This window comes from Rhinopithecus roxellana, chromosome 4 (assembly GCF_007565055.1).
Source record: "Rhinopithecus roxellana isolate Shanxi Qingling chromosome 4, ASM756505v1, whole genome shotgun sequence".
Lineage (NCBI taxonomy): Eukaryota > Metazoa > Chordata > Mammalia > Primates > Cercopithecidae > Rhinopithecus > Rhinopithecus roxellana.
In genome coordinates this window covers 145,635,779-145,659,227 of record NC_044552.1, presented here as the reverse complement: position 1 = coordinate 145,659,227, position 23,449 = coordinate 145,635,779, and the positions used below count along the sequence as shown (strand labels likewise).

Genomic DNA, 23,449 nt, shown 5'->3' with positions numbered 1-23,449 from the left:
TGAGCATGAGCCCACTGCCACACTTCTTTAGCTGTAAAGTGAGTGCCTTGGTCAGAGGCAATGCTTTGTGGAATACCATGACAGTGGATAAAGCATGCTATGAGTCCATGGATGGTAGTCTTGGCAGAAGTATTGCATGGAGGATAGGCAAACCCATATCCAGAGTGAGTGTCTATTCCAGTGAGGAGAAACCTCTGCCGTTTCCATGATGGAGGAGGTTCAACATAATCCACCTGCCAGCAGGTAGCTGGCTGATCACCCTGAGAAATGGTGCCATATCGAGGTCTCAGTGTTGGTCTCTGCTGCTGGAAAATTGGGCACTCAGCAATGGCTGTAGTCAGGTCAGCTTTGGTGAGTGGAAGTCCATGTTGCTGAGCCCATGCATAACCTGTGTTCCTGCCACCATGGCCACTTTGTTCATGGGCCCATTGGGCGACGACAGGGTTGGCTGGGGAAAGAAGTTGAGTGGTATCCACAGAACAGGTCATCCTATCCACTTGATTATTAAAATCCTTCTCTGCTGAGGTCACCAGATGGTGAGCATTCACATGGGATACAAATATCTTCCCAGTTTTTGACCCCTCAGAGAGGTCCATCCACATACCTCTTCCCCAAATTTATTTGTCACCAATTTTCCAATCATGCGTCTTCCAAGTCCCTGACTATCCAGCCAAACCACTGGCAACAGCCCATGAATCAGTATATAATCACACATCTGACCAGTTCTCCTTTCATACAAAGTGCACAAGCAAGTGCACTGATTAAAGTTCTGCCCACTAGGAAAATTTTCCCTCACCACTTTCAGAGATGTCCTAGGAAGGGGCTGTCCTTCAGAGATGTCCTAGAAAGGCAGCTGTCCACTTTTGGGTGGTGCCTCCGTATTGTGCAGAACCATCTGTGAACCAGACTCTAGTGTTCTCTTTTTCTGTCAGCTGATCACCAATGGCCTCATAGGCCTCCCCATGAGGCCATCGGTGCAGGCTGGGGGAGAGAAGGCAGGGTGGCAGGAGTGGAGACCATGGGCATTTGAGCCACTTCCTCATGTAACTTACTTGTGCCTTTAGGACCTGCTTGAGCCCGATCACGTATATACCACTTCCATTTGATGATGGAATGCTGATGTGCATGACCCACTTTATGGCTAGATGAGTCAGAAAACACTCAGTTCATGACAGGCAGATCAGGTTGCACGGTGGCTTGATGACCCACAGTCAAACGTTCAGTTTCACCAAAGCCCAGTATCAGGCCAAGAGCTGTCTCTCAAAAGGAGAGTAGTTATTTGCAGAAGATGGCAGAGCCTTACTCCAAAATCCTAGAGGCCTCCGCTGTGATTCACCTTTGGGGGCCTGCCAAAGGCTCCAAACAGCATCACTATCTGCCACTGACACCTCAAGTACCATTGGGTCTGCTGGGTCATATGGCCCAATTGACAGAGCAGCTTGCACAGCAGCCTGGATCTATTGCAGAGCCTTCTCCTGTTCTGGACCCTACTCAAAACTGGCAGCCTTTCAGGTCACTCAATAAATGGGCCGCATTAACACACCCAAATGAGAAATGTGTTGCCTCCAAAATCCAAATAGACCCACTAGACATTGTGCCTCTTTCTTGGTGGTAGGAGGGGCCAAATGCAGCAACTTATCCTTCACCTTAGAAGGAATATCTCGACAGGACCCATACCACTGGGCCCCTAGAAATTTTATTGAGGAAGAAATTCCCTGAATTTTCATCAGATTTCCCATCCTCTGGCACACAAATATCTTACCAATAAGTCCAGTGTGTTTACTACTTCTTGCTCACTGGATCCAGTCAGCATAATGTCATCAATGTAATGGACCAACATGATATCTTGTGGAAGCAAAAAATGAGCAAAGTCTCTCTGAATAAGATTATGACACAAAGCCAGAGAGTTAATATACCTCTGAGGTAGAACAGTAAAGGTATATTGTTGGCCTTGCCAGCTGAAGGCAAATTGCTTCTGGTGGGCCTTATGAACAGGAATGGAGAAAAGGGCATTTGCCAAGCCAATGGCTGCATACCAGGTACCAAGAAATGTGTTAATTTGCTCAAGCAGTGAAACCACATCTGGTACAGCAGCTGCAGTTGGAGTCACCACTTGGTTAAGCTTATGATAATCCACTGTTATTCTTCCAGATCCATCTGTCTTCTGCACAGGCCAAATGGGAGAGTTGAATAGGGATGTGGTAGGAATCACCACCCCTGAGTCTTTCAAGTCCTTGATGGTGGCACTAATTGCCACAGTCCCTCCAGGGATGTGATACTGTTTTTGATTTACTATTTTTCTAGGTAAAGACAGCGCTAGTGGCTTCCATTTGGCCTTTCTCACCATAATAATCCTCACCCAACCAATCAGGGAGCCAGTGTGGGGCTTCTGCCAGCTACTAAGTATGTCTATGCCAATTTTGTATTCTGGGGCTGGGGAAATGACCCGGATGGTCCGGGAACCCACTGGACCCACTGTAAGTCAGACCTGAGTTGAAACTCCATTATTACCTGACCTCCATAAGCCCGTACTTTAACTGGAGGACCATAATGATGTTTTGGGTTCCCTGGAATTAACATCAGCTCAGAGCCAGTATCCGGTGGTTCCCAAAATATCTGATCATTTCCCTTTCCCCAATGCATAGTTACCCTGCCAAGAAGGCCAGAGGTCTTCTTGGGGAAGGATGGGAGAAAGATTAACAGCATAAGTTGTCAGTAGTGTAATGGAGTCCTTTTTCAAGGGGACATGGCCTCCCCTTCATTCAAGCAGCTCTGGGTCTGTAAACTGGCTCAAGTCTGGAAATTAAGGGGCCATGATTCTCTGTTTTTATAATTCAGATTGGTCTTTTGTTCATTTGACCTAGAAGTTTTCTGCTTATATAAATTAAGTAAAAATGCAGTAGGCTTCGTATGGATTTCACTTCTAGAAACACTGTGATTAATTAGTCAGTGACAGAGCACTATATGAGTCAGACTATTCTGATTGTTGCCACTTTGCCTCTGTAGTCCATTACAGTAGCTAAGTGCACCTTGCCTTTGATGGCTGAGTGCTGCCACTTGACCCCTGCCACCTTGGGATCCAAATATTCCCACTGTATTTATTTCTTACATTTTAAATTTATGTATTAGTCTGTTTTCATGCTGCTGATAAAGACATATCTGAGACTGGGAAGAATAAGAGATTTAATCAGACTTACAGTTCCACATGGCTGGGGAGGCCTCAGAATCATGGCAGAAGCAAAATGCATTACTTACATGGTGGCAGCAAGAGAAAATGAGGAAGAAGTAAAAGTGGAATCCCTGATAAACCCATCAGATCTCATGAGACCCATTCACTATCACGAGAATAGCATGGGAAAGACCGGACCGCACTTAGTTATCTTCCTCTGGGTCCCTCCCACAACACATAGGAATTCTGGGAGACAAAATTCAAGTGGAGATTTGGGTAGGGACACAACCAAACCATATCATTCTGCCCCTGGCTCCTCCAAATCTCATGTCCTCACATTTCAAAACCAATTATACCTTCTCAACCGTCTCCCAAAGTCTTAACTCATTTCAGCATTAACCCAAAGTCCACAGTCCAAAGTCTCATCTGAAACAAGGCAAGTCCCTTCCACCTATGAGCTGTAAAAATCAAAAGCAAGCTAGATACTTCCTAGATAAAATGGGGGTACAGGTATTGGGTAAATACAGCCATTTCAGATGGGAGAAACTGGCCAAAAAAAAAAGGGGTTACAGGGCCCAAGCAAATGTGAAATCCAGCAGGGCAGTCAGATTTTAACGTTCCAAAATGATCTCCTTTGACTCCATGTCTCACATCCAGGTCATGCTGATGCAAGAGGTGGGTTCCCATGGTCTTGGGCAGCTCTGCCTCTGTGGCTTTGCAGGGTACAGCCTCCTTCCTGCCTGCTTTCATGGGCTGATGTTGAGTGTCGGTGGCTTTTCGAGCCATACAGTTCAAACTGTCAGTGGATCTACCATTCTGGGGTCTGGAGGACGGTGGCCCTCTTCTCACAGCTCCACTAGGCAGTGCCCCAGTAGGGACTCTATGTGGGGATTCCAACCCCAGATTTCCCTTCCTCTCTGCCCTAGCAGAGGTTCTCCATGAGTGCCCCGCCCCTGCAGCAAACTTTTGCCTGGGCATCCAGGTGTTTCCATACATCTTCTGAAATCTAGGGGGACGTTCCCAAACCTCAACTTTTGACTTCTGTGCACTCGTAGGCTCAACACCATGTGGAAGCTGCCAAGGCTTGGGGCTTCCACCCTCTGAAGCCACAGCCTGAGCTGTACATTGGCACCAATCCGCTACAGCTGGAATGGCTAGAACACAGGGCACCAAGTCCCTAGACTGTACATGGGGACCCTGGGCCCTGCCCCACGAAACCACATTTTCCTCCTAGACCTCCAGGCCTGCAATGGATGGGAGGGGCTGCTGTGAAGGTCTCTGACATGGCCTGGAGACATTTTTTCCATGGTCTTGGGGATTAACATTAGACTCCTTGCTACTTATGCAAATTTCTGCAGCCAGCTTGAATTTCTCCTAAAAAAAAAAAAAATGGGTTTTTGTTTTCTACTGCATCATCAGGTTGCAGATTTTCTGAACTTTTATGTTGTTTTCCTTTTAAAATGGAATGCTTTTAACAGCACCCAAGTAACCTTTTGATGCTTTGCTACTTAGAAATTTCTTCTGCCAGATACCCTAAATCATCTCTCAAGTTCAAATTTCCACAAATCTCTAGGACGGGGCAAAATGCCACCAGTCTTTTTGATAAAACATAACAAGAGTCACCTTTTCTCCAGTTCCCAACAAGTTCCTCATCTCCATCTGAGACCACCTCAACCTGGACCTTATTGTTCACATCACTATCAGCATTTTTGGTCAAAGCCATTCAACAAGTCTCTAGGAGGTTCCAAGCTTTCCCACATCTTCCCGTCTTCTTCTGAGCCCTCCAGACTGTTTCAACCTCTGCCTGTTATCCAGTTCCAAAGTCACTTTCACATTTTTGGGTATCTTTTCAGCAACACCCCACTCTACTGGTACCAATTCACTGTATTAGTCTGTTTTCACATTACTGATAAAGATGTACCTGAGACTGGGAAGAAAAAGAGGTTTAATTGGACTTACAGTACCACATGACTGGGGAGGACTCAGAATCATGGCAGGAGGTGAAAGGCACTTCTTACATGTTGGCAGCAAGAGAAAATGAGGAAGAAGCAAAAGTGGGAATCCTCGAAAAATCCATCAGATCTCGTGAAACTCATTCACTATGAGGAGAATAGCATGGGAAAGACCAGCCCCCATGATTCAATTACCTTCCCCTGGGTCCCTCCCACAACATGTGGGAATTCTGAGAGATAAAATTCACGTCGAGAGTTTGGTGGGGACACAGACAAATCATATCAATTTATTTATTTATTCTTTTATTTATTTTTTTGTTTTTGAGATGAAGTATCTTTCTGTTACCCAGACTACAGTGCAGTGATACAATCTTGGCTCACTGCAACCTCCACCTCCCAGGTTCAAAGGATTCCCTGCCTCAGCCTCCTGAGTATGTGGGACTGCAGGTGCCCAGCACCACACCCAGCTAATTTTTGTATTTTTAGTAGAGATTGGATTTCATCATGTTGGCCAGGGTGGTCTTGAACTCCTGACCTCAAGTGATCTGCCCACCTCAGCTTTCCAGAGTGCTGGGATTACAGACATGAGCCACCACTGCACCTGGCCTATTCCCATTGTATTTAAATTTTGTAGTTGGGTGACTGTGTATCCCACTGTTAGATCTGACATACAGAGAAGGGCAGTTACAAGACTCTTCAAAGATACAGGTGTATTTGCAAATTTACCTACTTGCTAAAACTTACTTGTAACCCTAACATCATGGCACTTTTACGGTCATTTGCAGACATGCACATAGTGATAAAAAAGTTGAGTCATCCAGCACATTTTCCCAGCTGAGGCTGAACAAGGTAATACTCTACTTTCTAGTTTTAATGCTCATAATGTACTCAAGTTCCTTCCATGGGCTATTTAATGCCACATTTTCCACATCTTTGTGCTTTTTCTTTGGTGATTTCACTGTTTAAAATGGCCGTGTTAGTGGCTCACACCTGTAATCCAAGCACTTTGGGAGGCTGAGGCAGGAGGATCACTTGAGGCCAGGAGTTCGAGACCAGCCTGGCCAACATGGTGAAACCCCATCTCTACCAAAAATACAAACAATTAGCCAGGTGTGGTGATGTGGGCCTGTGCTCCCAGCTACTCGGGAGGCTGAGGTGGGAGGATTGCTTGAATCCAGGAGGCAGACATTGCAGTGTGCCAAGATCGCACCACTGTACTCCAGCCTGGGTGACAAAGCAAGACCTTGTCTCAAAGGTGGAAGGGGATGGGGAAAGGCCACCTAGCACAGTGCTGAAGTTCCTAAGCTGAAGGCTGTGATTTGCCCAAAGGAGAAAATATGTGCATTAGGTAAACATTCAGGCATGAATTACAGTGCTGTTGGCATGAGTTCAACATTACTGAATCAACACTATAAAGAAGGTGTCTTTAAACAGAAATACACATAAAACAAGGTTTTTGTATTGATCCATTAACAAAAATGTTGTGACCAGAGACTAACAGAAACCTAACTCTGTATTTCCCCTAGGAGCCACAGTTCAGTATTTGCTAATTCAGTGCTCACAGTGACTTTATAGAACTTAACTACCAAAAATAATGAGAATTGACTGTATGTATGTCTGTATCTATACCTACCTGTCTGTTTTTGCTATAGTAATGCCTTCAGATGTGCCTCATATTGACTAATGCACAGATTGCTTATTTTTACCTTTCCAGAAAGCAGAATCACCTAGAGATGGGGAAGGGCATGTATCCAAGGAGCAGGAGAGTTGCGGTGTGGGGCAGGGGTTGGGGGCGGGGCATGATCTAGGAATCTTAACTTTTTTCAAAGAGTTTCCCCTTGGTCCTCCATATTTTGACAGTCTCTTCCTCCTCATTCGCCTGCCCCAGTTGTAGAGGTACATGCTGTCCAGGAGTTCCTGTGACTTTTAAGAGTCTGTAGGGTGAATCTGGATTGTTCTCAGTTCTCCCTTACTGTTAGTTTGGGAAGTAGAGTTTGATGTTGCTTTAAGTCCTCCAAGTCAGTTACAATGTCTATTAGCTTTCCAAATTTTAGGTTTCTTGTTTTCTTTCCTCCCTGTCCTATGTTTCTCTGTCCCTTTGTCCCTTTACTATAGCTTTGTTGGAGTTTAGGGGGAAAGCAAAATTAGATGGGAAGCTCTAAATTGGATCTGCTATCCTAACTGAGTCTTTTTTTTTTTTTTTCTGAGTCTTAATTCTTTTTCTTGTCTCATGACTCATGTTCCTGAGATAAATTTTATTGATAAGTTGAGGCCATTATTCCACCCCCTTGCCATAGGGCCTTGGAAGATGTTGATATTGCTAAATATTTGCATGTTCTGGACTGCAAAGAACTTAAGAGTTCTGTGATTTGCAGGCATCTGAATGAGAAAGTGTCTTTCTTTTTTCTTCTCTACCTTGTTCCTTTAAGAAAATGTGGATAGCTTAGTTCTCTACAAAGCATTCTTAACTTCCAGCTCAAGAAAGGGAATATCTGGTCAGAAGTAAAACTTCTTCAATTTTAATCTAACCCTAATTCTCTCCATGCTTCTTTGTAATGTTTGTTTGTTTTTGTTTTTATTTTTTTTTCCTGCTCATGTTGTCCCTGATTTTTTTTTGTTTCTTTTTTGGGATAGGGTCTAGCTCTGTTGCCCAGGCACAATCAATCATGGCTCACTGCAACCTCAGCCTCCTGGACTTAAGCAATTCTTCTTTGGCCTCAGCCTCCTGAGTAGCTGGGACCACAAGTGCATGCTACCATGCCTGGCTAATTTTTAAATTTTTTTGTAGAGATAAGGGTCTCACTGTGTTTCCCAGGCTGGTATTGAACTCCTGGGCTCAAGCAACCCTCTCGCCTCAGCCTCCCAAAATGCTGGGATTACAGGTGTGAGCCACCATTCCTGGCCTATATTTTATTTTTGATGTGTTAAACAAAGCTTTATCACTCCCAGATTACTTTCTGTTACTCATTTTTAACATTTTCAAAGATTACAAACCAATGTTTAAAAATAATAGCCACTATGATAGTTTACCAAGTATGATTCCAGGTAGACAGGAAAAATAAATTGCTGAGGTGATACTCATTGTTTTAGAACATTTTCTACCAAAGGGGTTCTTTTTTATTTTTTAAAAGGCACTCATTTGTTCTGATTTTTAAAACAGTAATGCATAATTCTCATTAAAAGTTTGGAAATACAGAAAACTAAAAGTAATATTCATCTTTATTCATACCCAAAGTAATTACTCTGTGTGTTCCCTTCCAGTCTTTATTAGTAAATATATGAATAAAAATGTTTCATTAATATTTTTCCATGTTATTCTCCCACAAATTCCTTTAAATTAATATAAAAATGGTTCAGCAATTTTTGGCAACCTATTTCTGTCAGAAGCCAAGTAGTATAATTTTTGGCTTTGCAGGTCATATGGCCTTCATTAAAAGTATTAAAATCTGCTCTTGGAGCAGGAAAGCAGCAATAAATACTACGTATACAAATGAGCATGGCTGTGTTCCCATAAAACTTTATTTACAAAAAAAAAAAAGGCTCAGATTTGGTCCACTGGCTACAGTTTGCTGACCCCTAGATATTATTTTTAAACTTTTAATTTTGACATAATTATAGTTTTACAAAATGTTACAAAACAACACAGAGAGATGCTGGATGCCATTTACCCAGTTTTCCCCAAGTTATATCTTAAATAACTATAGTACAATATCAAAACCAGGAAACTGACATTAGTACAAGGTGTGTTCACAGTCTGCACAATTTGATAACATGCAAAACCACCTCACAATGAAGATACAGAACTATTCCATTATACAGAGATCTCCCTCATTCTAACCTCATAGAGTCACAATCACCTTCCACCCCACTGCCAATCATCTTTATCCTTTTACAGTCTCTAATCTGTGTCCTGTTTCTCTAATTTTGTCATTTTTTAATAAGTTGTGTAGGTGAAATCACATAGTATGTAACCTTTGAAGATGGGCTCGTTTCACCCAATATTGAAATCCATCCAGGTTGTTGCATGTATCAGTGGTGTTCTTTTTCGGCAGGGCACGGTGGCTTACACCTGCAATCCCAATACTTTGGGAGGCCAAGGTGGGAGGACTGCTGGAACCCAAGAGTTCGAGACCAGTCTGAGCAATATAGTGAGACCCCATCTCTACAAAAAATAAAAAAAGCTAGCTGGGTGTGGTGGCACATGCCTGTTGTCCCAGCCACTCAAGAAGCTGAGGTGGGAGGATTGCTTGAGTCCAGAAGGTAGAGGCTGTAATGAGCCGTGATTGTCCCACTGTACCCTAGCCTGGGCAAAAGACTGAGGCCCTGTCTCAAAAAAAAAAGGCATTTTTATTGCTGAGCAGTATTCCAGGCTCACCATTCACCTATTGAAAGGCATTTTGGGAGTTTCAAAAGGTTCTGTTAATGTTCTAGCAATCACCTATTCCCTGTGAATCAATATACAAAACAAACACTGCAGACCTCATTGATCTCCATGTTTGATTCAGCTGGCTAGCTAGGTGTTCCCTTCCTTCCTTATACTCAAGCTTCTGAGTTGAATGTGGTTCAGAATGTGGTGGTCCATCTGTATCCAAGTATTGAATTGAATCATATCATTTGTATCTGTCAGTATTTTAAACTCATTGAACTCACTGATTTCAACCAAAGGTCATTGATCCTCTGGGGACTTCTAGTTGCTTTGCAGGTGAGTACTAACATCTCTCTAGTTGTGGTGATGGTTGAATTAATAGTCTTAATACTTGGAAAGAGACTCAAATTCAAGACCCAGTATTACCACTTACTACCTGCAGTCTTAGAGAAGTTACTTACTTGAGCCTCCGTTTGCTCATTTGTAAAATAGTACTAACCCTGTCTCATAGGGTCACTGTGAGGATCACATGAGATAACATAGGAAAACACCACACAAATGTTACTGTAATATTCATAAAAATAGATTATCCTTCACTAGTGTTTTAGAAAGAGCAATAGTTTTATAATCCAGATGAGTAGTTTCAGGTTGTGGTATCCTTGCTTAAAAATATGTATACATATTTTATATACATTTATATATATTTAGATGAAGTTTTACAAACTGCACCAAAAGAACAGGGAGGGCAAGAGGTATTTCTGTGTGCTGTGATGGATGACCTGTGTTAAAAATACAATACCAATTAGCAGATGTGAGAAGAAATCATTTAAATCAACAATGTCTCTAGCAGGCTACCCATCTGCTTCCTGTTAACTAGGGCTTCCTTTTTCAAACTGTCTTCCTTGGTTTCCATGACCCTGTTCTCTCCTGTTTCTCCTCCTGGCTTATCATCATCATTTTCTTGGCCCTAAATATAAGTTTCCCTAAGGATCATCTCTGCACTTCTCTTTCCATGACTTCTTCCCTGGCAATATCATGCCTTTACTTCATTTCTCAAAGCCTACATCTGTGTCTCTAACCCTGACCTCCCTCATTTCCATCCTGCTGGCCGGACAACTCTATTTCAACTCAGTGTTTCCAAAGCTGAGGTCATTTTCCTTCCTAAGATGGCCCTTCTTTTCAAGTTTCCTGTTTCTATCCCACACCCCAGCATCTTCTCAGTCCTTCTGCCTCTAAACGTAGAACGATCCTCAAGCATTCTTCTCTCTTTGCCACCTCCTACCCCCCACAAATCTAATCATGCTGTTGACTCTGATACAGAATCATTCATCTCCTCTTTCTTTTCCATTTCAGGCCTCCAGCTTCAGCTTTTTTGTGTGTATGTGGGGGAGTCAGGGTCTTGCTCTGTCTCCTAGGCTGGAGTGCAGTGTTATGATCATGGCTGACTGCAACCTCTGCCTCCTGGGCTCAAGTGATCCTCACCTCAGCCTCCTGAGTAGCTGGGACCACAGGTGTGAGCCACCAAGCCCCACTAATTTTTTATTTTGTGTAGAGACACAATCTCCCTATGTTGCCCAAGCTGGTCTCGAATCCCTAGGCTCAAGCAATCCTCCTGCTTCAGCCTCCCATAGTGTTGGGATTACAGGCATGAGCCACCACACCTGACCCACCTGCAGCTTTTTCACTAAACTCTGCTTTACTCCCACTGTACTCGCAATCCATTTGCCCTTCCTTGCCTTTCTCACATCAGTCTTCCACAGTTCTGTTTAGGTTCTTCCAACTTAATAATGTCCCTTGTTGCTTTCCTTGCATGTAGAGTAAAGCCCAGATGATTGGTCTAATATAAAGTTTATGCTCAGACCTCAAACTGCTGTCTTTATTAACCTAAGATATCATAGCTTTGATCAAAGTGCTTTTGAAATCTTTACACATTCGACTCCTGATGAACCAAAAGGAAAAAATACAAAAAACCCTTTTTCAGAATTTCATAGTATTTTGTTTTTCTCATGATACTTTTCTAATGTCATTCGTTTATCTGCACACTTTTTTCTACACTGGTCCCATGTATGATTTCTCCCAATATTTCTACAGAAGTGCATATAGCCAATATCTATTTATCGAATGAATGACTGTTTCTATGTTATAAATTCAATTCTTGCTTGGCCCATGCATTCAATCAATAATTATTGAGTACCTTACTATGGTTCAAGTACTTGGAGGCATTGGGCATAAAATAGGCACATTCTCAGCCTTCATAGAACTTACCTTCCAGTAGGAATCCCAAAGATGTTACCACTGGATTATTTATGACTGACCTTATACTAAGGTATTTTTTGCTTATGTCTCAAGCAAAGTTATCAGGCACTTCATTTAAGAATATATTAAATATTAAATCAAATAATTATACTCTGGTTGCCTGAAGATATGGAATTTACTTGTTTAGTGATATGAGTTTATATCAGGAAAGGAAAACACAGGTGAGTTTACACAGGGTCTTCCCAAGGGGAAGAAGCAGTTGGTGGGGAGGGAAAAGAGAGTGAGGATATCAAGCTATTGAGGTCACCTCCAGTCAGTCATTTCTTCTTGGCCAGGCAATTCCATGAAACTAACATAATGTGCTCTTGAATTTTACACAGATGGCAATCAGGAGTTATTTCCCTGTGAAGTCTGTGGAAGACGCTTTGCAGCAGATGTTCTGGTAAACATAAAGACGTTTTGTAGATGTGTTTCATTGGACTTAAATGAACTGTCAAGTCAATGAGGAGGCGGCAGTGCAAAGATTAAAGACAGATGTGGAGGGGAAGCAAGGGAAGAGAAGTACATAACCTATGGCTGGTGGGCCCAGAGAACACTGAGGCAGACTGATGCTGCCTCACTCAAAAGCGACCCTGTTGAACATGGTCCTCCTGAAATGATGCCAGATGGAAGTCTCTTGGCATCATCAATGATCCCTCAAGAGGTTTTGGCTCTTCCGCCTTTTCTTTAAGCATCAAAAATTCAAATTTCAAGGCCAAAGCACCAGGGAAATTAGCTAGTCAAGAGGAATGAGCATTGAATTTTAGACATCTGGAAACTTGGCTTTTAGCCGCAAATTTGTCACTAATCCTGACAAGTCCTTTAACCTTCCTGTTTTCTGCTTTGCCACGTATACAGAAGCTTCCAATTTCAGGGTTTTTATACCATTTGAACAAAATGATACGTGGATGTAAGGCCTGTTCCCAGATCTAATTGTTGTCCAGATTCAAGCTAATGACATGTCAAGTCCCCTGATAGATGACTATAAAGTTGAATAAAAGCTTGATTTATTTCAAAATTAGGGAATCAAATAGATGACATGCCCCAATATTATAAAGGGGTTCCCAAGAAAGATGATTTTTTTCAAAAAGAAAATCTAAGATGATAATACAGCTGTAAATTGGGACATTTTAGATAAAGGAGACTTATCTGGAACTTAAAGGATGTGAACTGTAAGCCTGACTATGTTTGGGACAAAAGACTATTATAAAATTAGGTTGTAGGTTTTATTTTTCTGGGGAATTTAAAAAATGAAACAGCTGTCTTTTTTTTTTTTTTTTTTTTGAGACAGAGTCTGGCTCTATCGCTGGGGCTGGAGTGCAGTGGCCGGATCTCAGCTCACTGCAAGCTCCGCCTCCCGGGTTCCCGCCATTCTCCTGCCTCAGCCTCCGGAGTAGCTGGGACTACAGGCGCCCGCCACCTCGCCCGGCTAGATTTTTGTATTTTTTTTTAGTAGAGACGGGGTTTCACCGTGTTAGCCAGGATGGTCTCGATCTCCTGACCTCGTGATCCGCCCGTCTCGGCCTCCCAAAGTGCTGGGATTACAGGCTTGAGCCACCGCGCCCGGCCGAAACAGCTGTCTTTTAGTTAACTGTGGTTAGAGCTTCCTGAAACTAGAGGGAGAGCTTGCGGAGCTGGTTGTGGCCCTGTAGCCCACCAATGTGTGTCACTGCCTTTGCCAGCCTGGAGCCGCACCCCCCCAAGAATCAGTTTGAGACCTGGGAGGTTCCATTTTCAGAGGAAACTCTAAATGTCAAGTACATCTTGGATACTTTTGAGTTTCATTTCCTAAGCCTATTTCTAAGCTATGGAGGGCATTGATCAAATGATTTGATCTTTCTCTCTCCTTTAGCTTAAAATGCATGGCTTGTTCTTAGGCAGCGCAGTGATTTTTATAGAGCTTGTATTTTGTGGGGTCTTACAAAGCTACTGTATCAGTGACAACTATTACGTGTCACAAATCCACCAAGGGAGAGGGCAAAGGTCCCATAGTGGTACAGGAGCGTACTTTATACAGGTGGTACAGGCAAAGCTCTGCGTGTTAGCTCCTCAGTTTTTGTATCAGAAATGTTGAATACTTGAAGGATTACTGGTTGGAGTAAAATGTATACTGCCCACATTTGAGTTAAATATGTAAACCCAAATTTGAAGTAAGTCTTTGAGCTATAAAGGCATTTTATTGTCTTTGCTCAAACACAATATCCAGTTATATGTAACATGGATGAGAAGAGCCAGATGGATTCGCTCTGCTGTGATCTGTTAGAGAATGAACTAGGCTCTGAGGAGCAAACATCGTCCCTGGAGTAGGGGCTGTCTAGGAATGCCTAGGCATTAAAAACTGATTGTGCACTTTAGAAATTCCAATCCCTACCCTTCATTTTCTAGGAAAGGCATGGACCAATATGTAAAAAACTCTTCAACAGAAAGCGTAAACCTTTCAATTCTTTGAAGCAAAGATTACAGGGCACCGACATTCCTACTGTGAAGAAGACGCCGCAATCCAAGGTACTCCTGATATCTTCTTTATTGTTTGTTATTACATTCTGTGGGACTGTAAGGCCTATTTCTGGGATTTCTGGTTTCATTTTTGCTTGATAATGCAGTAATGTAACTGTAATCCACCTTTATTGTTTTCTTTATAATCTTGCTCACTTAGATTTCCAAATATACTTCAGATATTTTCCAGATATAGCAAAAAATAATCTTGTTTATGTTTTCGTTAGAGTGGCTTTAAATCTAGCAATTAACTTGAGAAGAAAGTAACTTTTAATCTTATATTTGTCTTTCTTTAAAGTTTTATAGTTTCTTTATTTTTCTGATTTTTCTTTTGTGTTTTCCCTCACTATTGTGGCCTGCAAATTATATTACTATATTTTCCAAACCTCTTTAAGGAGTACTTTTGAAAAAGAAACTCTTCTTTTCTCCAATTTTCACAGTTCTGTTTCCTGTGAATTCAAATTCCAGCTTTAAACAAAATTGTAATGGAGAGGTATATAGTCTAGGGTATTGTTTGTTGGTTTTATTTTTTACAGTCTCCACCTGTGAGGAAGTCTAACTGGAGACAACAACATGAAGACTTTATTAACACAATCCGATCAGCAAAGCAGTGTACGCTAGCCATTAAAGAAGGCCGACCCCTCCCACCTCCACCCCCTCCATCCTTGAACCCAGGTGTGTGGACATTTTGGGTTGCTTTTGAGGCTATGCTTGACTTTTGACCAAATCATCATGCCCTCTATGCACTCTGAAATTGACAATAACAATTACATAGAAGTAATTTTATTAATTATGTAAAAGTAAACTTATCCTATTTTTTTCAGTTCTGCATAAAGATTCTGTCTCAACACGGGAACACCAGTGTAGCTAATGCTGTAGTATTACATAACTCCAAGGGACACCAGACACCTCTTAGCTGATAGGCATGGAGCTATGCAGAGCAAGCTAATCAACTCTGCAACAGCTCCGTCGTGTCAGATACCCACAGCTCTTTTTCTTTTCCCGGGTAAAATTCCCAAAACATGAAATTTAGCATTTTAACCATTTGAAGCTGTACAATTTAGTGGTCCACAGCTTTTTTTTTTTTTTTTTTTTACTGGAAACATTTTATTTGAAAATTTAAAAATCTGTAGAAAAGAGGAAGGAATAGTACACATGCCCTCCACTGAAATTTGGCAATTGTTGATGTTGTTGTCATAATTTCTCCCTTTCTCTTTTTTATCTTTGGCAGAACCATTTAAAAGTAACTTCCAAGCATCATCAATACTTTATCTTTAGCTATTTTAGTGTGTATCTCTTAAGTTCATTTTCCTGCATAATCTCAATACTATTATCACACTTGATATGTATTAATATGTTTTCCCAATTACTTTAAGAATGTTTTTTAAAGCTTTCTTCTCACCCATATTCAGCCACAATCCAGGATCCAATCACAGTTTACATATTACCTTTTGTTATCTCTTCAGTCTTTATTAAATCTTGAACAACATCCCTACCAGGCTATTTATCCTTTACAATGTCTCATGTTCTGTATTTCTCCACTTATTTAGTCATGTTGGTAAACTTTTTCTTCTATCTCATCTTTCTGTAAACTGGAAGTTAGGGCTAGAATCTCAATAAGATTAACATAAATATTAATATAAGATTATTAATATATCAATATTAATCTTATCAGATACAATATATGATTTGCAAATATTGTCTCCAATTCTGTGGACTGTTTTTTTTCTCTCTCTTGATAATGGCCTTTAATACACAAAAGTTTTTTGTTTTGATGATGTCCAATGTATCTGTTTTTTCTTTTGTTGCCTGTGATTTTGATGTCATATCCAGAAATTAATCACCAAATCTACATCATGAAGCTTGCCCATGCTTTCTTCTTTTAGTTTTAGCTCTTATGTTTAGATTTTTAAAAATTTATTTTAAGTCTATTTTTGTGTGTAATACAAGTTTCCAACATCATTTTTTGCATGTGGATATCCAGTTATCTCAGTACCATTTGTTAAAAAGACTTTTCTTCCCCATTGAATAATCTTGGCACCATTATCAAAAGTCACTCGATCATATGTTTGAGGATTTATTTCTGGGCTTTCTGTTCTATTCCATTGGTCTATATGTCTGTCTTTATGCCAGTACCAAAATGTTTTGATTACTGTAGCATTCTAATAATTTTGACATCAGGAAGTTTGAGTTCTGCAAAATACACTCAAGACTGTTTTTGCTATTTAAGGTCCTTTGAGATTCCATATGAATTTTAGGATTTTTGTTCTGTTTCTGTAAAAATATTATAATGAAATTTTGTTAGGGATTGAATTGAATATATAGAATGTTTTGGGTAGTATTGTCATCTTAATAATATTAAGTTTTCCAATCCATGAACATAGGATGTCTTTCTATTATTTACATCTTCTTTAATTTCTTTTAGCAAAATATTGTAGTTTTCAATGGACAAGTCTTTCACCTCATTGGTTAAATTTATTTCTAAGTATTTTATTCATTTTGACATTATTATAAATGGAATTTTTAACTTTCTTTTCAGATTGTTCATTTTTAGTGTATGAAAATGTAATGGATCATTGTATGTTGACTTTGTATCCTGTAACTTGTGGTGAATTCATTTATAATATTATTTATGATAGTGTTTTTGTGGGATCTATAGGATTTTCTACAATAAGATTATGTCACCTGAAACAGAGATAATTTTGTCCCAATTGATACGTCTTTTATTTTTTTTTTGAACCTAAATCCTCTGGCTAGAACTTTTAGTACTATTTTGAATAGGAGTTGCAAAAGTAGACATCCTTGTCTTGTGTTTTCCATTGAGGATAATATCAGTTATGGGTTATGACTTACTTTTTAAAGCATAAATAATAGAATATAATGGGTATTATAACATGGAAGTGAAATGTATGAAAACAATAGCACAACGTTGAGTGAGGAAAATGGACATATATTGTAAGGTTCTTACATTATACATGAATAGGTATAGTGTCATTTAAAGGTAGACTATCGTATGGTAAAGATACCTATTGTAAGCTCTAGAGTAACCACTAAAAAATACTGCAATTTAGCTAATAAGACAATTCATGGAGTAGAGATAAAATTGTAAAAAAATTCAATCAAAGGGGGAAAAAGGCACAAAGAGCAGGTGGGATAAAGACAAATAACAAGATGATAGACTTAAATGTAACCATATGCGTAATTGCATATTAATGGCCTACACACTCGGGATAAAAGACAGAAATTGTCAAACGGAATAGTAAAGCAAGACCCAACTATAAGTTTTCCATAAGAAAAATACATTGATATAAAGACACAAGTAAGTTAAGAGCATGGGAAAAGATATACATGCAGACAATAATCATAAAGCTGGAATGACTGTATTAATATAGCACAAAGTTAACTGCAGGGCAAGTATTAACAGATGATGATTCAAAAGATAAATACGTCAAGAAGACCTTTCAGTTTTAAATATTTATATGCCTAGTAACAGCTTCTAAGAAAGTGAAACAAAAACTGACAAAACTGGAAGGAGAAGTAGACAGATTCACAATTATATTTGGAGATTTTATCACTCCTCTCTTAGTAATTGATAGAATACACAGCAGGAAAATCAGTAAAGCTATAGAAGAGTTGAGCAACAGTAACCAATTTGACCTAATTGACATTTATACTTATCCTATGACACATAGCCACAGCAGAAGACACAGTGTTTTCAAGTATACATAGAACAGTCACCCAAGAGAGACCATATACAGGACCACAAAATAGGTCTCAAATTTAGAATTGACATCATACATAATATATTCCTGGATCAGAATGGAATTAAATTAGAAATGTATGACAAAATATATCTTGACTATTTGGAAATCAACAAGTCATTCCTAAACCTATGGATCTAAGAAGAAATCACAAGATAAATTAGAAAATATTTTTAACTGAATGATAATGAAAACATCTAACTTTGTGGGATGCAGCTTAATTAATTCTTAGAAGGAATTTTATAGCTTTAAATGTTTGTAATAGAAAAGAGAAAAGGTTTACTTCAATTATCTTAAACTTTCTCTTTAAAAGATTAGGAAAAGAACAAATGAGACCTAAATTAAGTCAAAAGAAAAAAATGACATCATTCATTAAATTAACAAAATATTTTTAAAAGCATATGATCATCTCAACAGAGAAAAAGCCTTCCACAAAGTGTAACTCCTTACACATTAAAAACAATACAAAAAAAAAAAAAAAAAAAAACTTCTCAGCAAGATAGAATTATAAAGGAACTTCCTTCATGAAGGTCATCCTTGAGAAATCTACAGCTAACATCACACTTAATAGTGAAAAACTGAACACTTTCTCACTGAGATCAGGAAAAAAACAAGGTTGTTCATTCTGACCACTTCTATTCAACACTGTACTATTGATAATGCTCAGTGTAATAAGGCAAAAAAAAAAATCAATTAAAATATATTTATATGTAAAAAGCAGGTAAATTGGGGAAGAAGATGTAAAACTATCTTTAGTCACAGACAACATAATCATGAATGAGTATATATAGAAAAGTCTAGGGAACTACAAAAAAGCTACTGGAATTAAAGTGAATTCAATAATGTTTCAGGATATAAGGTATACACAGGTGAGTTGTAGTTCTATATACTAGGCATAAACAATTAAACAATGAAATTTAAGGCTGGGCGTGGCAGCTCATACCTGTAATTCCAGCACTTTGGGAGGCCGAGGCAGGTGGATCACAAGGTCAGGAGTTTGAGACCAGCCTGGCCAAGATGGCGAAACTCCATCTCTATTAAAAAAAATACAAAAATTAGCCAGGTGCAGTGGCGGGTGCCTGTAATCCCAGCTACTCCAGAGGCTGAGGCAGGAGAATCACTTGAACTGGGAAGCAGAGGTTGCAGTGAGCTGAGATCGTACCACTGCACTCTAGCCTGGGCGATAGAGCAAGACTCCATCTCAAACAAAAAAAAAAGAAAGAAAAGAAAGAAATGTAATAAATGTATAATAACATAAAAAATAGTAAATATTTAGGGGTATATTTAATGAAATATATGAAGAATCTATAAAATGAAAATCTCATAGCATTCCTTCAAGAAATTAAAGAGGACCAGACTAAATGGTGAGATTTACCATTTTTCTGGTTTGGAAGACTCAAGATTGTGTTATGATGTCGGTTCTACCCAAATTAACCTATGGATTAAATGCAATTCTAATAGAAATACTTAGAAGTTATTTTTGCTGAGTAGAACTAGCTGGCCGGGTGTGGTGGCTCATGCCTGTAATCCTAACACTTTGGGAGGCCGAGGCGGGTGGATCACTTGAGGTCAAGAGTTCGAGACCAGCTTGTTCAACACAGGGAAACCCTGCCTCTACTAAAAATAAAAAAATTAGCTGGATGTGGTGGCGGGCATCTGTAATCCCTGCTACTCGGGAGGCTGAAGCAGGAGAATCCAGGAGGCAGAGGTTGCAGTGAGCAGAGATGGTGCCACTGCACTCCAGTCTGGGTGACAAGAGCGAAACTCAGTCTCAAAAAAAAAAAAAAGAACGAAAAGAAAAGAAAGAAATTGACTAGCTGATTCAAAAATCTTACGGAAATGGAAGGATCTGGAATACGCAAAATAGTTTTTTAAAAAGCATAAAATTAGAGTATTTACATTACCTGATGTCAAGACTTATTGTAACATTACAGTGATCATGACAACTTGGTGTTGGTGTATCAATTTAACAGAAAATAGAATCTAGATACAGATACCCCCTTATCTGTAGGTAATCGATTTTCTTAAAAGATGCCAAGGTAATTCACTGGGGGAAAGGCTAGTCTTATCAACAGATGATGGTGGAACAACGGATATCCATATGGAAAAATGAACCTTGATTCTTATACCATTGTCTTAATCTGTTTGTGTTGCTGTAAAGAAATACCCGAAGCTGGGTAATTTATAAAGAAAGGGGGTTTATTTGGCTTACAGTTCTGCAGGTTGTACAAGAAGCATGGCACTGGCATCTGCTTCTCTTGAGGATCTCAGGAAGTCTCCAATCATGATGGAAGGTGAAGGGGAGCAGGCATCACATGTCAAGAGAGAATGCAAGAAGGAGGGGAAGGAGGTGGGAAGGAGGAGTGACAGGCTCTTCTTCTTCTTCTTTTTTTTTTTTTTTTGAGAGGGAGTCCCACTCTGTCACCCAGGCTGAAGTGCAGTGGCATGATCTCAGCTCACTGCAACCTCCACCTCTCAGGCTCAAGCCATCCTCCCACCTCAGCCTCCCTAGTAGCTGGGACCACAGATGCATGCCACCGCGCCTGGCAAATTTTTTTGTATTCTTGGTAGATGTGGGGTTTCTCCATGTTGCCCAGGCTGGTCTTGAATTCCTGGGCTCAAGCAATCCGCCTGCCTTGGGCTCGCAAAGTGTTGGGATTACAGGTTTGAGCCACTGCACCCAGCCCAGGCTCTTCTTAACAATAAGTTGTGATGGGAGGTAATAGAGCAAGAACTCACTCCATACCAAAAGGACAGCGTCAAGCTTGTTCATAAGAGATCCACCCCCATGATCCAAACAGCTCCCACTAGGCCTGCCTCCAACATTAAAGATCAAATTTCAACATGAGATTTGAAGGGGACACATATCTAAACTGTATCAACCATATATAAAAGGTCATTCAAAAAGGATCATTGACCCAATATAATTGTTACAACTAATGGCCAACAAAGATTTCCCAGGCAGAACACAAAATCCACTAATAATTTTTTTTAAAAAAAGGAAATTAGCAAATTAGGCCTTACCAAAATTAAAAATTTCAGTTTGAGACTTAAGAAAATGAATCTGGTCTGAAGAAATGATCAATAAAGAAAACAACAACAAAAAAAATGAAAAGGCAAGTTACAGACAGGGAGACAAATATTCATAATATGCATATCTGACATAACAGGAGCATATAAAGAACTCTTAAAACTCAATAATGAGACAACCCAATCAGAAAAGGTCAAGAGATGTATTTGAACAGACACATCACAAAATAATAGCCAATAAGCACATGAAAAGATACTGAACATCATTTTCGTTAGGAAAATGCAAATTAAAAACCATAAGATACCACTACACATCCACTTCAATGGCTAAAATTAAAGACTGACAATACAATGCCTGTAATCCCAGCACTTTGGGAGGACGAGGTGGGTGGATCTCTTGAGGCCGGGAGTTCGAGACCAGCCCAGCCAACATGGCAAAACCCTGTCTCTACTAAAAATACAAAAAATTTAGCCAGGCATGGTGGCTCACTCCTGTAATCCAAGCTACTTGGGAGGCTAAGGCATGATAATCATTTGAACCTGGAGGCAGAGGCTGCAGTGAGCAGAGATTGTGCTAATGCACTCCAGCCTGGGCTGACAGAGCAAGACTCTGTCTCAAAAAAGAAAGAAGAAAAAGACTGACGCTGTAAGTGTTTGCTATGATGTGGACCAACTGGAAGTCTCATATGCTGCTGATAGAAGTATAAAATAGTACAACCACTTTGCACTGGTATTTTCTTAATAAGTTAAACATACACTTAGCCTATACTGCAATTCCATTTCTTGATATTTATACAAAAAATGAAACGTGTCCATAAAAAATATTTACATGAATGTTTATTCATTTAGCATAAGCAAGCTTTATTCATATAGTGTAAACTGGAAACAACTAAAAATATCTGTCAACAATTGAATAGGTAAACAGATTGTGGAATATTTACAAAATAGACTAGTATTCAACAATAAGAAGGAAATACATGCAGTAACATAGATGCTCTATTATATGAAATTATAGGTCAGGGAAATCTTATGAATAGTAACAGGAAATGGATAATTGGTTGCCTGAGACTGGGTTTTGCAAAATATTGACTGAAAGGGGGCATGAGGGAACTTTCTGGGGTGATGAAAATGTTCTATATTTTAATTAGGGTGGTTAAAATGGATACATTTGTCAAAACTCATTGAACTGTACATGTAAAATAGGTGCATTTACTTGTGTGTAAATTATTCCTCAAAAAGACTATTTAAGAAAGTGCAAAAACGAAAAGCCACAGTGTAGTCATACTATAAAATCGTCTGAAAAATAAGTCATCTGAACTTCTATACCAGAAAATAATCCTCATATTTGCTTCCCTTTTATTGAGTGCTAATGAAAATATATCTTGAAATAATGTGTTGTCTTAAGATATTCAGTAGAAAGATCTGTGCTGTGATTTTAGTAATAATGTAAGTACTTTGGTAACAAGTTTCATATAACAAAAAACATCTTTTATAAGAAATATATTCATGTTAAGATCAGAAGCTACAGGGTTGATGGCTACCTTATGGTTCTTTAATTGAGTAAGTGAAACCATGTCAGATGTCCTGCTGTGTGAATTTCTCTCACATTTTAGATCCAACTTGGATCTAACTTGGATCTAAAATGTAGGGATTATTGTTTCTCCAAAAAAAATTCCTTTTGTAAGGCCTCATCAAATGTTCAATTTATTTTTCTTTTCTTTATATTTCTATGCTAACATATCATTTTATAATGAACTTCTTTCTTGTGCCCTTAACATAATTTTATGCAACAAACCAAATGATTATATACACTCCCAACATTTTCACCACAATTGGATGATTTTGTTTGTGCAGGGATTTTATATTAGCCCAGAATTCTCAGGCTTAAGTACTAGAGAATTTATTTGCTGTTGTTGTTGTTGTTGTTTTTCTTTCTTTTATTTTTTGAGACAGAGTTTCGCTCTGGTTGCCCAGGCTGGAGTGTAATGGTAGGATCTCAGCTCACTGCAAACTCCACCTCCCAGGTTCAAGCAGTTCTCCTGTCTCAGCCTCCTGAGTAGCTGGGATTACAGGCACCCATCACCACGCCCAGCTAATTTCTGTATTTTCAGTAGAGACGAGGTTTCATCATATTGGTCAGGCTGATCTTGAACACCTGACCTCAGGTGATCCACCCATCTCGGCCCTCCGAAGTGCTGGGATTACAGGCATGAGCCACTGTGCCCAGCCAGTATGAGAGAATTTATATGCATATAACAAGAATTATATATAACATGCCCTAATATGCATGAATGTGCCAGTAATTTCCCTTTTTTTCTCAGCATGATTCCCTATTTTCATGATTCAGTTTTTGAGACATGCCTATATTCTGCTTTTTAGT

The 23,449-nt window shown here is 39.6% G+C and overlaps 1 protein-coding gene across 1 annotated transcript in view; it reads left to right on the top strand.

The window, feature by feature from the left end:
• Positions 1 to 23,449, top strand: part of ZC2HC1B (zinc finger C2HC-type containing 1B) — a 69,597-nt gene that overhangs the window by 2,173 nt on the left and 43,975 nt on the right. The window contains 3 exon segments of the mRNA XM_030929615.1: positions 12,124 to 12,185; positions 14,168 to 14,287; positions 14,815 to 14,953. Coding sequence (XP_030785475.1) covers positions 12,124 to 12,185; positions 14,168 to 14,287; positions 14,815 to 14,953 — 321 coding nt within the window.